We start from the raw sequence: 15,786 nt of genomic DNA on the forward strand, positions 1-15,786 counted from the left end.
CTGTGAAACCACTGTCAGATCAAAGAGATCATAGGTTGGGCCCCGGGGCCCCCAGCAAGGTTACCTTTACCACTGTACATAAACATCTCGCTAACAGTGAAAAGTGTGTTTTGTCCATTTTAAAGTGCCCCTCTTTCACTTTGCAAGCTTCAAGCAAATTGGTTGCACATCAATATGACGTCTGCGTTTAGAGTCTGTCTGCGCCGGCTGTATTAGTCTAACCTAATCACGCCCTCCTGAAATTGCCCCTTAACACGTTTCTGTTCATTTATGGCGCATTTCGATGTATGACTGAGGCAGAAAGCCTTCGATTATCTGGGAAAGACAAGATCAGTGTTTTGTCGTTTTTTTGGGATGTCCTTGCTCCTCCCGCCCCGGAGACGGTGGGGGCCAATCCCGGCCAGGCAGACAGCTGGTGGGCCAGCTGGCAAATGCATCCGTGTCAATTGGGGCTTGGGGGGGTTAAACTGAAAACACCCCCCCCCCCCCAGCAATGGAACCGGGCCAGCGAGCATCAGAACCGGGGAAGGTTTCTTCAGATTGTTAAAACTGCTCCAAGTTCACAGGGGACGGGGCAGCTATTTATAACTGATACCCAGAATAAAGTTACATGGACAGAGAGTATGATTACATCCTAATACCCATCAATAATAGCCAACATCCCATAATAATGCAGGTATCACCCCACGTTAGCTGTATAAAGTGCCCCCTTCCTCACCACTGCCATCTCCCACCATTCGACATCCCAAAAGACTTGCTTGTCGAGTCGGACTACCATACACTGCCGGTCACTTTTCTCATTAGTGTAATGAGCCACAGATTAGCCACAGATACTGCTGATGACGCTCCCAGCCACTGCAGGAGCACAGGAAATGGGTGAACAGGAAGTGATGTAAGAGCCAAGCTTGTCCGAGGCACCGACAGCTGAGAAAACATGGCCTGGCAGTAGGACGGCTCAGTCTGCCGGCCTTGTAATGAGGATAAGGGCCACGCCAAACCACGCACTGCAGGCTAGCATTAAAGAGAGGCCCCTCCCTTCACAAACGGAATCACCACTTCGTCGCTGGGGCTCTAATCTACTCTGTGGCTGCTAATAGCAAGGTAGCAGAGTCTGATGGGCACACAATCAGGCCTGTAATTTATCCAAGGGCAAGGAGGTAGCCAATGGGAGAGGTCCTTGGCTACACCCTGCGGGATCTGTCACAGGTGTTTGCAGGTCCGACGCTGCGGGGGGGGCGCATAAGAACATGGAGCAAAATCCTGGCATGGAAGGAAACGCAGCGACCAGGTCCAGGTTCTGAGTACTTCCTGTCGGCTTCCCGTTACATTTTATTTATCTGGCAGAAGCTGAGGGACGATCAGTGATCAGAGAGAGGATAGCTTGAGGTCGGACAGCGGAGTCAGCCAATGGCCCTGAAGCAGCTGAGAGTAAAGGCCTTGTGATACCATTACTCTGTTGGGCACAGGGTTTGAACCCACAACCTTCTGGACCTGGTCACTAAGCCACAGAGCTAAGCAGGGTGCGAAGAGGGTGTCATACCAGCGCAGACTAAAACCGTGGCTAATCGCAGACTTCGCTAACTGGCTCGTCTGCACTCCGAGCTCACAGGCAGCTGATTATTAACGGCGTGACCCGAGAGACGTGTACCAAGCTCTAAACGTGTCATCATGACCTCCATTTGCAGCTCCACCCATTCAGCCTCGGCATCGCTGCTCCACCCTCCCGGACCTGCCCTTGCCGAGCGCCTCATATACCAATTAAAGTTACCGCAGGAACCAGCCGCCGTCCCACCACACAACATTAGTCACCCCTGGCACAAAACTGTCACTGGAATGACGGGACACTGGGAGACCCAGCCAGAATGTGAGGGGAGAGCGCCCCCCCACCGGCTTCGCGTTTGCCCCACCCCTGTTTTCAGATTAACAGCATTTCCTCCCGAGTCCCAGTCAAACGAAGAGCAAATTAAACAAACAAACGCATTTTCCCCCGACCATCTAAGAAGAGCAGGTTAAACAGATTAACTTTGGCATGAAGCCATTTCCCTCGTGGCAGGAAAGTTCCAGGAAAGTTCCAGGAAAGTTCCAGGAAAGTTCCAGGGAAGTTCTTCGATTTCTCCCCGCTTTCACGTCCTGTAGGAGGAAAGCAGCTCTCATCTACCCCAGCGGTGTCACCTGCTAATGATTCCGCCGCCTGATATTTACATAACCTCCTCCGTTTCAGTTTCAGCCTTTCTAAGTACGTCTCTCATAACCACACTACCGAGTTGATGCCATGTCTGGTTTGGTTTTTGTTCACCTCTTGGCAGACATCTGATTGCCACCGGCGTGGCGTCCACAGTGTGTGTATGTAGAAGAATCGGACCTCGAGTGGGTGAGCATGCCCCCCCCATTTCGAGGGCAAAGTCAGTATTATCATATCTGAGAGAATGTCCTCGTTTACATTTCCGTATGGGTGCTTCCACACAATCATGCTGAATTTGGAATAAAAAGCAGACTCAAAGGTACAACAGATGTGTCTGTCCCGGGATTCCAGCTCCTTATTACCGCGATTCAACCGCTACTTGTGATCGCGCAAACCTCTCACGGAAGGATGGCAAATGAGAGGCGGTTGGAGGTCACCTGACCTGGAAGCAGGCGCTATAATTTCCAGGCCGCACTCCCAAACTGTAGCGGACGAGGGGCAGCTACACTCGCACAGCACCCCCCCGGCCTTAGTTAACCCTCTCATTTACTGATGGAAAGCTCTGTGTCTTGGGCATTAATTAGCACGACAAGTAAAATCACCTGAGGAGACAGGCCAAGCGTGAAGGAAGGTGGAAGGAACAGATGAAGCAGCACTTAATTAGAGGGAAAACCAACATGTGTAGAAGCGATCCCAGATCATCATGGAAAATGTACCTCCCCCCACACCCCCCCATCCAAGCCGCGTGTGCATCTGTGTGTGCGTGTCTGTGTGTTGGTAGCTTGTACACGACACTGATATATGTCTCCATACCTCTTCTGTCCGCCTCCTACGTTGCGCCTCCCCCCGCAACTCTCCATGCCCACATGGCCCGGGGGTGTCTGGTCAAAGCCCCCCTGTGTCGTCTGCCGTAAGAGCAGCTGGTCTCGCTCCACAGATACACCAACCCAAACGTACACAAACCCTAATTAGTGGCTATTTCAGTGCGGAAGGTTCCAGGGGGGCTTTCGTCGCCTTGTTAACGAGGAACCGGAGGCAGCCGTGAACGTGTGACCCCGGAACGGTGACGCGGGACTTCCAGCAGGAGAACATCGGGGGCCATTTGTAGCCCCTTTAGCTACGGGCAGACAGAAGCGTGCAGAAAACAAGGGGAGGGGGGCAGTAACAGTGAGCCGGTGACCGTACGGCAGCCACCTTGCTGTCGCTGTGGCACATTTTAAATGCCGAAATGCAACATGTATGTAGGCCTTCCAGTCCCCCATTTTATGCACATGCTAAGAACACGCATAGCGGACCTACTTTTCACACTGGGTCAGAGGCATCTCCAGAGGTAACAGCAGTGCGTGTCACTGAATACAGGCAGTCCTAACACATAGTTGGTATTGCCAGTGTGGTTGCTGATTGCTGGGAGCACAGAAATGTCCTCGTGAGAGAGAGAAGGAATGTAGAGGCGTGGTTCTGGAAGGAGGTGTGGCTCTGGCACTCTCACGGTGACCACGCCCCCGCCCAGACACACACCACCCACTCAGAGGGGCCTCTGCACCACAGCTCTGACTGCAGAAGTATGGTTTTGCCTCAATGGGATCTTTTCAGAGGGGCCAGGCAGTGTCACAGAGGCCTTCCTTGTAATTTGTCGGCCTGAGTGCTGAACACGCATACGTGTGTGTGTGTGTGTGTTAGCGTGTGCGTGCGTGCACGAACGACACCCACGGATTCCCATTCGCTTGCTCTGGTCCAAGACGGGTTTGACCATGGTGTACTCCGGCACCTGTCCAAATAAAACAGATTGCCGGCAGCGAGCTCGACTTTCAAACTTAATTACGGCGACTGCGTTCAGCCTCGTGGAAAACCACCCATTAATCTCCCACTTTCGGAACATACATCCTGTTCCAGCCAGCCACGTGCTTGACATTTCACCCCGTACAGCTCGTTTAAATCCATTCCTGTCATTTTCCAGGCGTGTGATTCCCAGTACAAGCTGGCGGTGAGGACACCTCGAAAGAGGGAGCACAGGATCATATCCGTTAATCACACCATGCAATTACGCACAATTCCCCCACGGTGACCCAGAAGGTTTTGAGCTCTCCCTGATCCCACTGGAAATATGGACAGGCTTACTCTGTTCTGGGCTGGTTTTCCAGCTGCTACGGGAAAGGGACGACAGGCATTGAGGGAAGAACAAGGATCGGATCGGAGCGCCTAATTGGTTCCCTCCTGTAGATACGTCAGGAACCTCTCAAGGTGTAATGGGAAGGAAGAACCTTGATTCATCTGCAATCTACAGTCTGGTTACTTGCTCTAAAGGATCTTCATCACTGCATGATTTAGATTTGCATACTTTCTAATGGTAAAGAGAACCGTTCCAGAACGTCAACCAGGGAATGTTCCTCAGCTACTCTATCTAGCCAGCCAACTACTCAGTCCTACCTTAAAACGGCAAGTACATATCATCCCAGTGAAGCTCCTCCTCACTGCAGTGCTCTAGGTGGCGCAAACAGGAAGGACCATCTTTTCGCAGAAGACAGGTGTGACTTACTTACGTTTTTTTCTCCAACAGACCATTTCAGCAACTTGTTTCTGAACATCTGGCCATAACCAACCCTGTGAACTAGAAGCCACATCTTATATTGACCTTGTGTCTTCCACAGATCCAAAAAACTCATTACAGTTATGTTAAGGATGTATAGACTCTCTTCTGTGGAAGGGCTTTGGTCATGAAATAAGATTAACACCTGATGCGCGGACAATTCACATGACGGTAGAAGATTCCACAGATGGGTTGAGTGACATAATTATTATTTTTTTTTTATGTTCTCTTACGACCATGAAAATCATCGTCTTAGATGCTAACGGGGACACCTTTACCTGTACATGGTCAGTTCAAGTCCAGTGGTGGAATACAGCCATAAGCAATTACTGCCACCCCCAAGGTTGCGCGGGTGGGGGCAGGACTGCATCTGGATTTCCTGAGGAGACGGACGCTCCTGACCTAACAACACGGCTCCCGTGTGACAGTGACATGCGGCCTGCACTGGAATCCTCACTGGAATCCTCACTGGAATCCTCTTATCAGACTAGGCCAAACGAAGCCAAAGATTCAGGGAGTCGTAAGCCTCGTCTGGCATTGAACCAATCACCTAGTGGGAATCAATGGCACGCTCAGATCCATCGGTTCACAGTGAGAGTACCGATTGTGGCGGCGCGACCACTGGCCTAAGTTCCAAATTTGGCTCTGTGGACCAAACCCGCAATCTTTCACTCCTCCTGCAGCCATTCAAATGCGGCTTCTCAAAATGACCATGGCAGGAAACAGACCGTACGGTGAATTCAAGCCTTGGACCACATGGATGCCCTGGAGGGGGGCCTTAAGAGTGTTCAGGTTTCCCCGGTCCTCTTTAACGCCTAACGGTGTGTGACGGAGTGCTGAATTAGCTCGACAAGGGGAATGATGAGCTCAGTCGAGTGCCGGGCGGCTGAGAGTCCACAGATGCCAGGACCGCTGATGACCTCAGGGAACGGGAGCGAGAGAATGGACGTGGATGAGTTTAAAACAGGAGGACACACCTTTCGAGGAGCAAGCAAACAATGGTGGAGCAGAAAAAGAGCTACAAACTACAAGCCAGTATGGCTAGCCATCTTTATTTCGGTTGGGTAGGAGTCGGCCGAGAGCGGAATGGAATTCCATCTGCTATTCAGATCTGTCACTGTGTAGTACACAGTAAAGGTTAAGAGGACGACAAGCCTTTGTTTTCATTATTTATTTGTTGAGAAAACACTTTGGTCTGGAGCAACTTGCCCAGCTTGCAGCTTTACTGGCACAATCCAAACACTGTTTCCAGATATAATGGCTGTCCCTCCAGGATCCAAAGGGGCGTCTAGAAACAGTCGTGGTTCTCGAACCTACTGGCAGCACCAGGCCAAGCTACCAACGATCCACTCGACTCTAAGGATTCTCGACAACTGCCAGTTTAGTCGGAATGAGCACTTGAAGGGAATGAGCTTGCTGCACAGCCCTGCCCTAATGTAAGACGTTTACCTGGGAGCTTACTGACAAGAAGCTGGTTCGCCGGGCCTCTAATTACCGTAACGATCTAGGGCTGCGGTGTTCACTCATGATGAAGCCATTGATAAGAAGTGTCCTCGGGCATCCGCTGATTGTCCAGTATGGAGCTATGATGATAACTACTCCCCCACCCCCCCCTCCACTATTACCAGCTGGTGCCTAGCATGAAATTGGACAGAAGATGTAGTACAGACTCCAAATACAAGGTGAGCATCCCAGGTGAGTCTTAGTCAATGAGTCTTTGAACAGATTTCACCCTTGTGCTAAAGGCCCGCTCGTTTTTGTTTAGCGATGGCTCTTCTTAGCATGAAACTTGGCGATATTTAATCAGCCACAGGCCGGCAAAAGGCTAAATTTCAGTTGATGCATTAAACTGGTTTGATTTACCGACCTCGTACGCCTCAGAGGTCAGGAGAGGAGAGGAAGCGTATCGCAATCACCTTCCTGATGTTAGGATGTGACAGGGGTCACTCAGGGGAAGCGGTCCGGGCGATGCGGCCAGTGGGGGCACAGAGGTAGCCACACGGCACGGCCAGCTTCTGCTAACAGAGGCTTTTAGTCACACATTGTGACGGCGGCACCACACACATTTTAACTCGAGCCGGGGGTCCGTTTTCAGGATGGCTCTCATCAAGGGCAGTCTGGGGAAGGGGGAGTGTTCACGGCCCAGCTGTGTACGGTTTACTGACCATAGAGAATGGTGCGTGCGGGACACACAGCACAATGCACAAGGCCAAGCCGAGGTTCCAGTCAGTCCAAACTGAAACTGAAAATAATGGACCAAACACTGAATGGATAATGCGGATCCTCTAGTCAGTCAGTAAGGGACCGCAACTACAGAACCAGTCACCACTGCTTACGGGGGGAGCAGGGTGGATCCTTAATTCACTGCTGATGGGTGTAGGATGAAGGTCCCCAGCTGCACAGAAATAATACCACCCCACCCCCCCCCGAAACCAGAGAAAAGATAAACAAATCAATAAGCACTTGTTCGGCTCACCTGTTACATAACAGCCAAATCAAGATGAACGGCTTCAATACTGTCCCTACAGGTCATGGTGTGAAAAGTAGAGCCAAGCCTGCAAGCCGCAGGTACGCCCCCTAGTGTCTCATCAAAACAGACCGGACAGGGTCGCCTTCCACAAGAATGGCAACTCTCTGGGGTTTATTCTTATTTTTATTGAATTCAGGCTGGCTATAAATACTATGATAGCGCTCAACCGGTATTGGTGATACTCTATCGTTTAGACAATATTACAGGATCTTTTTTTTCCAAATATTTGATCACTGGGAACATTGGCTTTCATCTTCTGGGACGAACCAGGGATTACTGTTGCAGGAGAGGCTTTCACATTAGCACCCCCTACAGGCTGGAGGCAGTCAAGAAACAGGATGACACTAAAAGAAGACTGTAACCTCCGAAGCGGCTCAATAAATATGTGTGGGTCAGAGAAGAACCAAACGGTGCTGTCTGGTTGAAATGGAGGCCATGTGACTCGGAGGGAGGTCGGGACGGATTCCCGTTCATTTTCAAAAAGGCAGAGGGAAGCACAGCATGTTTAAATGGGCGTCGGTCGTGGGTAGTGAGCGCTCGCAACGTCGAGGTCAGGATGGAAACGGGCATGGAACAAAAGGCCGCCCTGCCGCTGAAAGACATCATGAAAATGTGTGTTTCAGTAAGAATAATTAAGCCTCCATCATTCAGGCTTGACCTGCGCAAACCGGCTTCCAGAGATTCCGCTCTGCCGGGATGGCAGGAGCTCCGAGCTGAGCGGGAGCGAACGGGCTGCGTTCCCCACACCAGCAGACGTCTTTCGTGAGGTTGCATCAGGTGGGTCTCCGCTCGTCGCTGACGACAGCGTGTCGCCATGTCACCGCCGTGGGTCCGCCGGTTATTTCCCCCTCCTCCGTCGTTTAAAGTCCCATATCGGATATTACACATTTCAACTGACCACCAGTTTGGGGATGTTCCAGACGCACCAAACAGGGGCCGGATTCTCAGGCAAGGTGTCCCATGATTTGGGGGGTGTTGGGTTTTTCGCGTTAAACAGGAAGTGCACTAAAATGGGTTGGAAGACGACTCAAGAGTACGGGCAGCTGAAACTCCCCACATGGGGGCGCCGTCCCCAGATCGCGCACATACGTTTCACAATCCGTCTTCTAGCAGAATTGTGGCAACCATCCCATTATCTCTAAAACCCAGAAGCTGCGTTTTTCGTTTTTTTTTATTTAACAAAACGAAATAGCGCGGCTGATCAAACAGCATGCGGATCTGTGTGACTGATTTTAAATCAAATTTCAGTTATCTGCCGAGAGATTTAAATTGCGCCATAACTTCCGATGACATCAACGAATATTTCCAGAGGATTACAGTCGCGTTCTCCGTCATACGTGGCCCCAAAAAGGGCGGATGCTATATTTCAGCGAATCTCCATCAAGCCTGACACACGGAGAATCAGGCCAGACACACAGCTGATAAGATCAAAAGAAGCTCCACAAAATCCATTTCACTATTAGTTCCAGGTGCCCTCCCTGCCTTTGCTCATAAAACAAACATATTACTCAATAAGATAATGGCTCCCTCGTATATATCTCACCGAGCAATAGACCCCCGCCCCTCTCCCGGCGCCAAGTGACATTTTAAGCAGGCCCAATCCAGCACTTGGAGGTCACAGATTTCATAGCTTAACACGCAGCCATTTTCAGCGCTGCCATTCCCCGACGTTGCCCGGAATCGCACGTCCACATGCCAGCCGCAGCAGCGCCTCTGAAGTTCACTCCACCCGCCACTACCTGCCGGGGAGCGGCACTATTATCCTGAAGTGCCGTAATTATCTCCAAAATCAATTATAACGACCCTGACGACCCGTGCGGACGTCGTGTTGTCGGGAAGCCAAGTGGCGGCCATTAGGAACGAGCATTGCGGCATTCGGATCCATAAATAAATGACCTGGCCGGACCGGCATCAGGAAATCACAGCCCCCCCCCCAGATCCCGAGTGTTCTGGAGCAGCCCCACCCGACCCCACCTCAAAGACATTGGATCTTGTGGATCTTGGAAGGCCCTTGGGAGTCGTCCTCCACTCTCATCTTCATTCCCTGTGTTATTTGCGACACACCCTCCAATTACTCACGCATTTATAGAATCACATATACATCAAGGGGAAGAAAAGGCCGGCGGGTCCGGATTCCGCAGCCCGGCTCCTGCCTTATGATTACACATTATATAAGGGCCCGTGCTATTTGCGTCCACTTTAGAGCCGCTGGGCTGAGACCCCAGATCAGAGCCCTGGCACATCGATCCCTCTTCAGGTTACCTGGGCGGTTCACGATCTAAGGAAGTGGGCCTTCCGTTACTGACCCGAGAACCTGGTACCTTCAATCAAATCCGGACTGGGCAGAGCCCCGGGGGGCCAGTGCTTAACGTCATCAGTATGAGATCGTATGAACAGAGGATATTCCGTACGATACAGATTTTAGTGAAAGTGAATTCAGCTCTGTCTAAGCAAGCCCTGCCCTCGAGACTCACCCCCACCATCCTGGTCCACCGCCCCCCTCTTCTAATTGCTTTCATGGTGATTTATTGGGTCTTTAAAGATTCAACACACCTTGTGCATGAGGCGTTATTGTGGCTCACGGACAGCGGGGGGGGGGGGGGCTATCAGGGCAGGGGTTCTCCCCTACTATACTTCAAGGGACACCTCCTTGACCGCACTGTCCACACCAATTTCCGACGCCGAACCGTGATTGGACAAGAACAGACCCCAGCAGCAAGGACACTGGACCACGGTGTAGGAATGTGAGAAGGGAAGGATGGGAAACGTGAGAGACAGGGAAAGAGAGAGGTGTAAGGGAGGAATAGAGGGGAAAAAAGGGAGAGCGGAAGAGGGGGTTGAGAAAAAGGGAGAGAGAAAGAGAGACCGGGAGACGTGAAAAAGAAAGAAAAAAAGAGAGAGAAAGAAGGAGATTTGAAAAAGAGAAACAGAGAGAGAACGAGGGAAATGTAAAAAAAGAGGGAATCAGAGAGAATGAGGGAGGTGCGAAAGGGAGAAAAAGAGAGAGAGATGTGAAAAGGAGAGAGAGAAACAGAGAGAAAGAGAATCAGAAGGGCACTGGAGTCAAGGCGTCACTCCAAAAGATGGTCCATTCCCAGCCTCGCGTATTTCTGTGCAGGTGAAAAGGGCCAATAAGACCCCAGGGGGCAGAACTGCGGCAGGATGTTGGGCCAAACCCCGCAGCATGAGGCAGACCCCGATTATGGCGCCGCTCTCCTGGCCAGACGGAGGGATGTGGCATGGGGCAATATCATGCCTGTTGGGGATGATGCAGAGTCTCTTCGAGTTCAGCTGTCCTACGTTTGTCCCATGGACGGCCTGCTCCCACCCCCCCCACCCAGCGCCTTCCTGCTGCCCCCCGGCACAGAGCTGCCTTAAAAACAGCTGCTGTGGAAAAACACGGCCCATCTTTCGCAAATAAAAAGTTACTTAGCATCATTGTTTAAATAACCGAAATCCACTTAAAGCGCCGTTTTCGGGCGGCGTGGCCCCTCTGTTGACATTCGTGCCGTGCGAGCAGCCCGGAGCACAAGCACACAGCAGGACAGCTGGGCCCCTCGCTCCAAGGTACGAATTATACAAGTCAGAACCGACATTTTGTTTGCCTTTTCACAAAGTCCTGCCCCACGCCTTTCGGCCGCTCGGCTCGCGGCGCCGGGGGTGTCCTGGCCGGAGATGCAAGGATGAAAATCAATAGCTTCTATAATCAATTAGTCCCACTTGTTTCCTCAGAAAGACCCTGAAAAACCACTGTTTACATACCGCCTGAAGTGCGCGGACTGCAAAACTCGGGGAAAAGTCACGTGTGAATTCTGTCAGCTTCTCAGAAAAGGGAAGAGTAGACATAATCGCGTGGCCATGGGTCCCCGGCCTTAATCCCTTCAGCTGTCCAGAGTGACAGCCTTACGGAGGCGATAAAAACAGCGGGGACAGCAGACACTGAGCCACAGAAGCAGATTTCTGTGTGTGTTGAGCCAGGGAGAGGGTCGCAAGCTCGATGGCACTCCCCACCGGTCCTCTCAGGTCGGAAATTGCCATGATGCGGGTATCTGAACCATGGAGGAGACGGGAGTGGATTGGACCAGACGACAGGATCCGATCCGCTCCGTAAACTCAGCATCCCAGCCAGCGCCATCCGAGGAACCCCAGCTCTCCGGCAGGCTGCTCCGATAGTGCAAATGTCAGAGCACACAGTGAGACTGTCCATAACAGAAAACCACGTCATTTTTTTGAAGTGCAACTTGAAAAATAAGAACGAGGCGCTAAAACCAGAAAAATAAAAGGCCAGAAAAGCCACAATATACATCGAGAATTAATTGAGCTTATTGTTTCCGGGAACACAATAAACTGATGTGGTGATGACAGAACTGCAAACGCGCAGAAATAAAGGAGGACGGGGCCGCGCGAGACGTTGTCGCGAAGTTTAAACAATTACAGATCACGGTTCATTTGCCGCGTCCGGGTAATTAATCAACAGCAAAAAATGAGAGGAATTCATGCAGCGTGGTGTTAAAGGCTGTTTACTAGGAACTGCCCGTAATCGCCTACTGAATATCAGCCAGTCGATAAATTCACTATAAAGCATTATAACACACAATGCCGCGCATTTGTTACTGAACCCAGTCCAGTGTGCTTTTCAGTCCAAATAAGTGCATCACATTCAACAATAAAATCATTCGTATTTATAACAAAATCACACTTTTTAAATTATAAATTATTTAAATTAAATTATATAACCGTTTCTTTCAAATCCATCTATATGCATATTTTATATTATGCATATTTATAAGAAAATTGCAGGAAAATCCTTCAGCCAGTACAGAATTACCGAGATCAGTTCGGCTCGCTTTTGCCTTGAATAATACAAATAATGGATGGGAAATAACTGTATTTCCTGACAAAGCACAGAGAATATCCCACTTTCTAATTGCTATAGCCTACAGCAACATACCGCCGCCGTAGACGGCGCGTCTGATGCCCCAGGTATCAACACGTAGCCGGTCCGCCTATATAGCGCCCTGCGAGGCCAGTGACACCCACCCGCCCGGACCGGTCCGGACACTGACACCCAACGCAGTGTCGCAGCACAACTTAGGAAATTACCTAATTACGCCGAAGCATGCTGACACGAAACAGGAGCGTCTCCACATGGTGATTTCACCAGGTTATACGTGTCTTTACGTTAAACCTGAAAAAGGTGACACCCCAGCAGTGCTGTATTTGGGGGGTAGGTCCCCCTCATACTTCGGACATGCCTGGGGACACATCAGCAGCCGGGGAAGGTAACACACAAGCATGCACCCGGGGCTTGGACGATCACCTCTCCCGCGAGTCGGGCTGTAGATTGAGGCGATGCCAGTCTAGATGCGCTTTTACTCACCTTAAGATGTGCGCTGCGCAGATGCGCCGACTTGTTATAAAAATGATGCATAAGTCAGTGCATGAGGACTGAAAATGATGAAGATTAAATAAGCAGCTTTAAAAGCGCAGGGAGTGCTGCGGCGGCTGAGCTTATTACCGGCTGCTGCTCATGCCGAGCGGATCGCTTCCCGAGTCGGCGGTACTGCTTCGTGAGCCCGCTTTTAAGGTACCCGCCGGAGCGCAGGGCACCTTTCCCGTCCGCTGGCACGCCGTCACCACCGTCACCACCGTCCTCGCCCGGATCCAGGCTGCTGAAGTTCCATACAACGAGGGTCTGCAGCAGCAGCAGCACGGTGAGCGCCGCGGCCAGGGCGGAGCGGGAGCGCCGCGCCAGCCTGCGAGCGCACGGAGCGCCGACCATATTCGCGCTGTGGGCTGCGGGACACGCCGCTGCCGGAGTGCCGCCGCTCGGCTTCGGGGGGCTGCTGCGTCTGCTGGAGATGCGGGGAGGGAGGGAGGGAGGGAGGGAGGGAGGAGCGGCGGACGGGGAGCGACTGGTGCCGCTGCTCCCCCTTGTGGCGAAACTAGCGCAGCGCACGGCACTGTGCGCTCATCAGCAATATAATAATATGCGGATTAACTCCTAAAAACAAATTAGACGTCGTTAATAATTTACAGGCGAATACTTTTAGAATTGCTAATGAGTCTAATAAGAATTAGTACAAGGAATTTTTGAGGTTCCTCTAAATCAGAAGAACACCGTAGGCCGACTATCCGATTGATTTTAATACTTATCCGTCAGATCTTTTTCCTTTCAGGCCTCCAGGTGATGACAGCACGTGGGTGCCCCTTTTCTCACCAAGACAACAGCACCCTGCAGCTTCCATGAACAAAACGGGGACCATCCACATTTCCCAAGCTCTTAAAATAAAATCGACGTTTTACCAGCCGGTTTAATTCAGTATTCAGTAAAATCCTCAGTGTCATGTTTCGACAGATGCATATAAATGAACTTATTTGCCACGACGGAAAAATCCGATATAATAAGATGATTTTTATAACTGCTCACGGTCTGCGATTTATTAGAAAATACATAATCAACTTGAAAACTATACTCATCATACGTAAGTCTATAATAATGATGTATATAAAATCATTATGTGAATCCAGCAGCATATATAATTACACATTTTATTAAGCATTTTATTTTTCACAACTTGTTCTGGTGTTTATAGACTAGGTTTAGAAATTCGTGTAATGCGATCGCGCCAGCGAAACGTTGCACACACGGTATTAAATATTAATGCTTTACATTTTACTGCTGTTGTTTACTGCATGCCAGCGGTATGTGTGGTGTAAGAGCTCGTAAGTGAACTGTAAACTAGCCAATGCTGATGCTCGGTAAGGAAAACACGTAAGAGAAACAGTCTTTCTGGTTAATGAAAGGAAATACAGAGTTAACATTCACTTTTTGGATAGCAAAACCCTGTTAGAGAGGCAGTCGTGGGATAAAAGGGGAGCCCCGGAGGCACGATCAGAGATGTGTTGGGCTTCGCTGAAAAATCGCAAGTCAGCAAACGACCCCGGAATTTTATTGATACTGGTAACAGAGGCTTGCAAGGTGATGTTGGGTGTTACTGGAGATCGTGAGAGGAAGGGGACTTGCGGGCTTTTCGGTATCCCAGTCAAGAGCAATACACTGACATTGCTGTCTCAGGCGGCATGAGAGGTGAGAATGTGAAGTGAAGGCTGTTAGTCTAGCGCTCAGATGTATGGAGACCTCTGCAAATGTTCGGAGAAGCGACCGGAGTGCGTGTGAGACAGAGAAAGACACGGAGCGATAAGAGCCTTGTCTGAGAAAACCATTTATCCCGCCATGCTATGCGGACATCATCTAGCACAGACTGTCATATGTTTTATTAAAGCACACACACCCCCACGCTGCATGGAGGCGCTGAATGTCAGAGATGTCAGCAGCTAGATACTTAGCATCTCAGGCGGAACTTTCTGTTAAGAACGCAGCTGGGACCATCCCTACCCGCCCCAGGACAATCACTCACGTAACAGAGGCACGGATCGCTTTTTTTCCCACACAAAATGGGGAATGTCACGCCATTAAAGTACTACTGACAGAAGTTAGTACCCATAAAGCATGAATGCCTTAATGCGTCCTGTGTGAGTGATCCACCGATCAAAACTAAAGTTCCAGGCTGTCGTTTGCAGACCTATGTTGCTACCATGTTGCTAGCATTAAAATAAATGCAGTGGCGAGTGATGACGTTAGGTTATAGCCACAGAGCGCTGAGGTTAAGCGATAGCCTCAGAGTTACGGTATTAACCGAGAGGAGTTAGCCATACTGAGCGATGTGTTTCCGCGATAACCGCACAGTAATGATGTTAAGCCATTGGCATGCTGAGTGATGACGTTAAACGATACCCACTGAGTGATGACGTTAATTGATAGTCACAATAGCTTAAAACGTTAAGCAATAGCTGCGGAGTAAAAATGTTAAGTGATAGCCATGCTGAGCGATGATATTAAGGGATAGTCAAGCTGAGCTACATATATTGTTAGCCAGTGTTATTGCTGAGCAATAACATTAAGTCACAGACACAGAATAATGACATTAAGTGATGGCCACAGAGTGGTGACGTTAAGTGATAACAGTAGAGCAATGATGTTAAGTGATGGCACACTGAGCAACAACATTAAGTGATAGCCATAGGGCAAAGACGTTAAGCAGTAGCCATACTGAGCGATGATGTTAAGCGATAGCCACGCTGATTAATGACGTTAAGCGACAGTCAGAGAATGCCGTCATTAAGTGCTAGCCTCATAGAGCGACAACCTTAAGTGATAGCCGTAGGGCAACATCGAGTGATGACGTTAAGTGATAGCTATAGAGCAATGTCATTAAGTGATAGCCGCATGGCGGGGACGTTAAGCGATAGCTACACTAACTTATGACATTAAGCAATAGCCACACTGAGTGATGGCTGCATTTAGCCGAAGCCATATTTAGCAGCAGCATCTGGAGACAGATGGTGCTTCTGGACACCCGCTGTCCTGCAATGGCATCCCCATAAGGACGGCCAGGTCCCCCACAGACCAGCCGTAGTGCAGCC

General features: G+C 50.2%; 1 protein-coding gene across 2 annotated transcripts in view; it reads right to left on the reverse strand.

Moving 5' to 3' along the window:
• LOC125727685 (xylosyltransferase 1-like) overlaps positions 1-13,136 on the reverse strand; it is a 33,665-nt gene extending 20,529 nt beyond the window's left edge. The window contains exon 1 of one of the 2 annotated variants that reach the window (XM_049004563.1): positions 12,818-13,136. In XM_049004563.1, the coding sequence (XP_048860520.1) occupies positions 12,818-13,081 (264 nt within the window). In that variant the 5' untranslated portion in view covers positions 13,082-13,136. The other variant, XM_049004565.1, reaches the window with a different exon arrangement.
• Positions 13,137-15,786: the final 2,650 nt, after the last annotated feature.

This window comes from Brienomyrus brachyistius, unplaced genomic scaffold (assembly GCF_023856365.1).
Source record: "Brienomyrus brachyistius isolate T26 unplaced genomic scaffold, BBRACH_0.4 scaffold110, whole genome shotgun sequence".
Lineage (NCBI taxonomy): Eukaryota > Metazoa > Chordata > Actinopteri > Osteoglossiformes > Mormyridae > Brienomyrus > Brienomyrus brachyistius.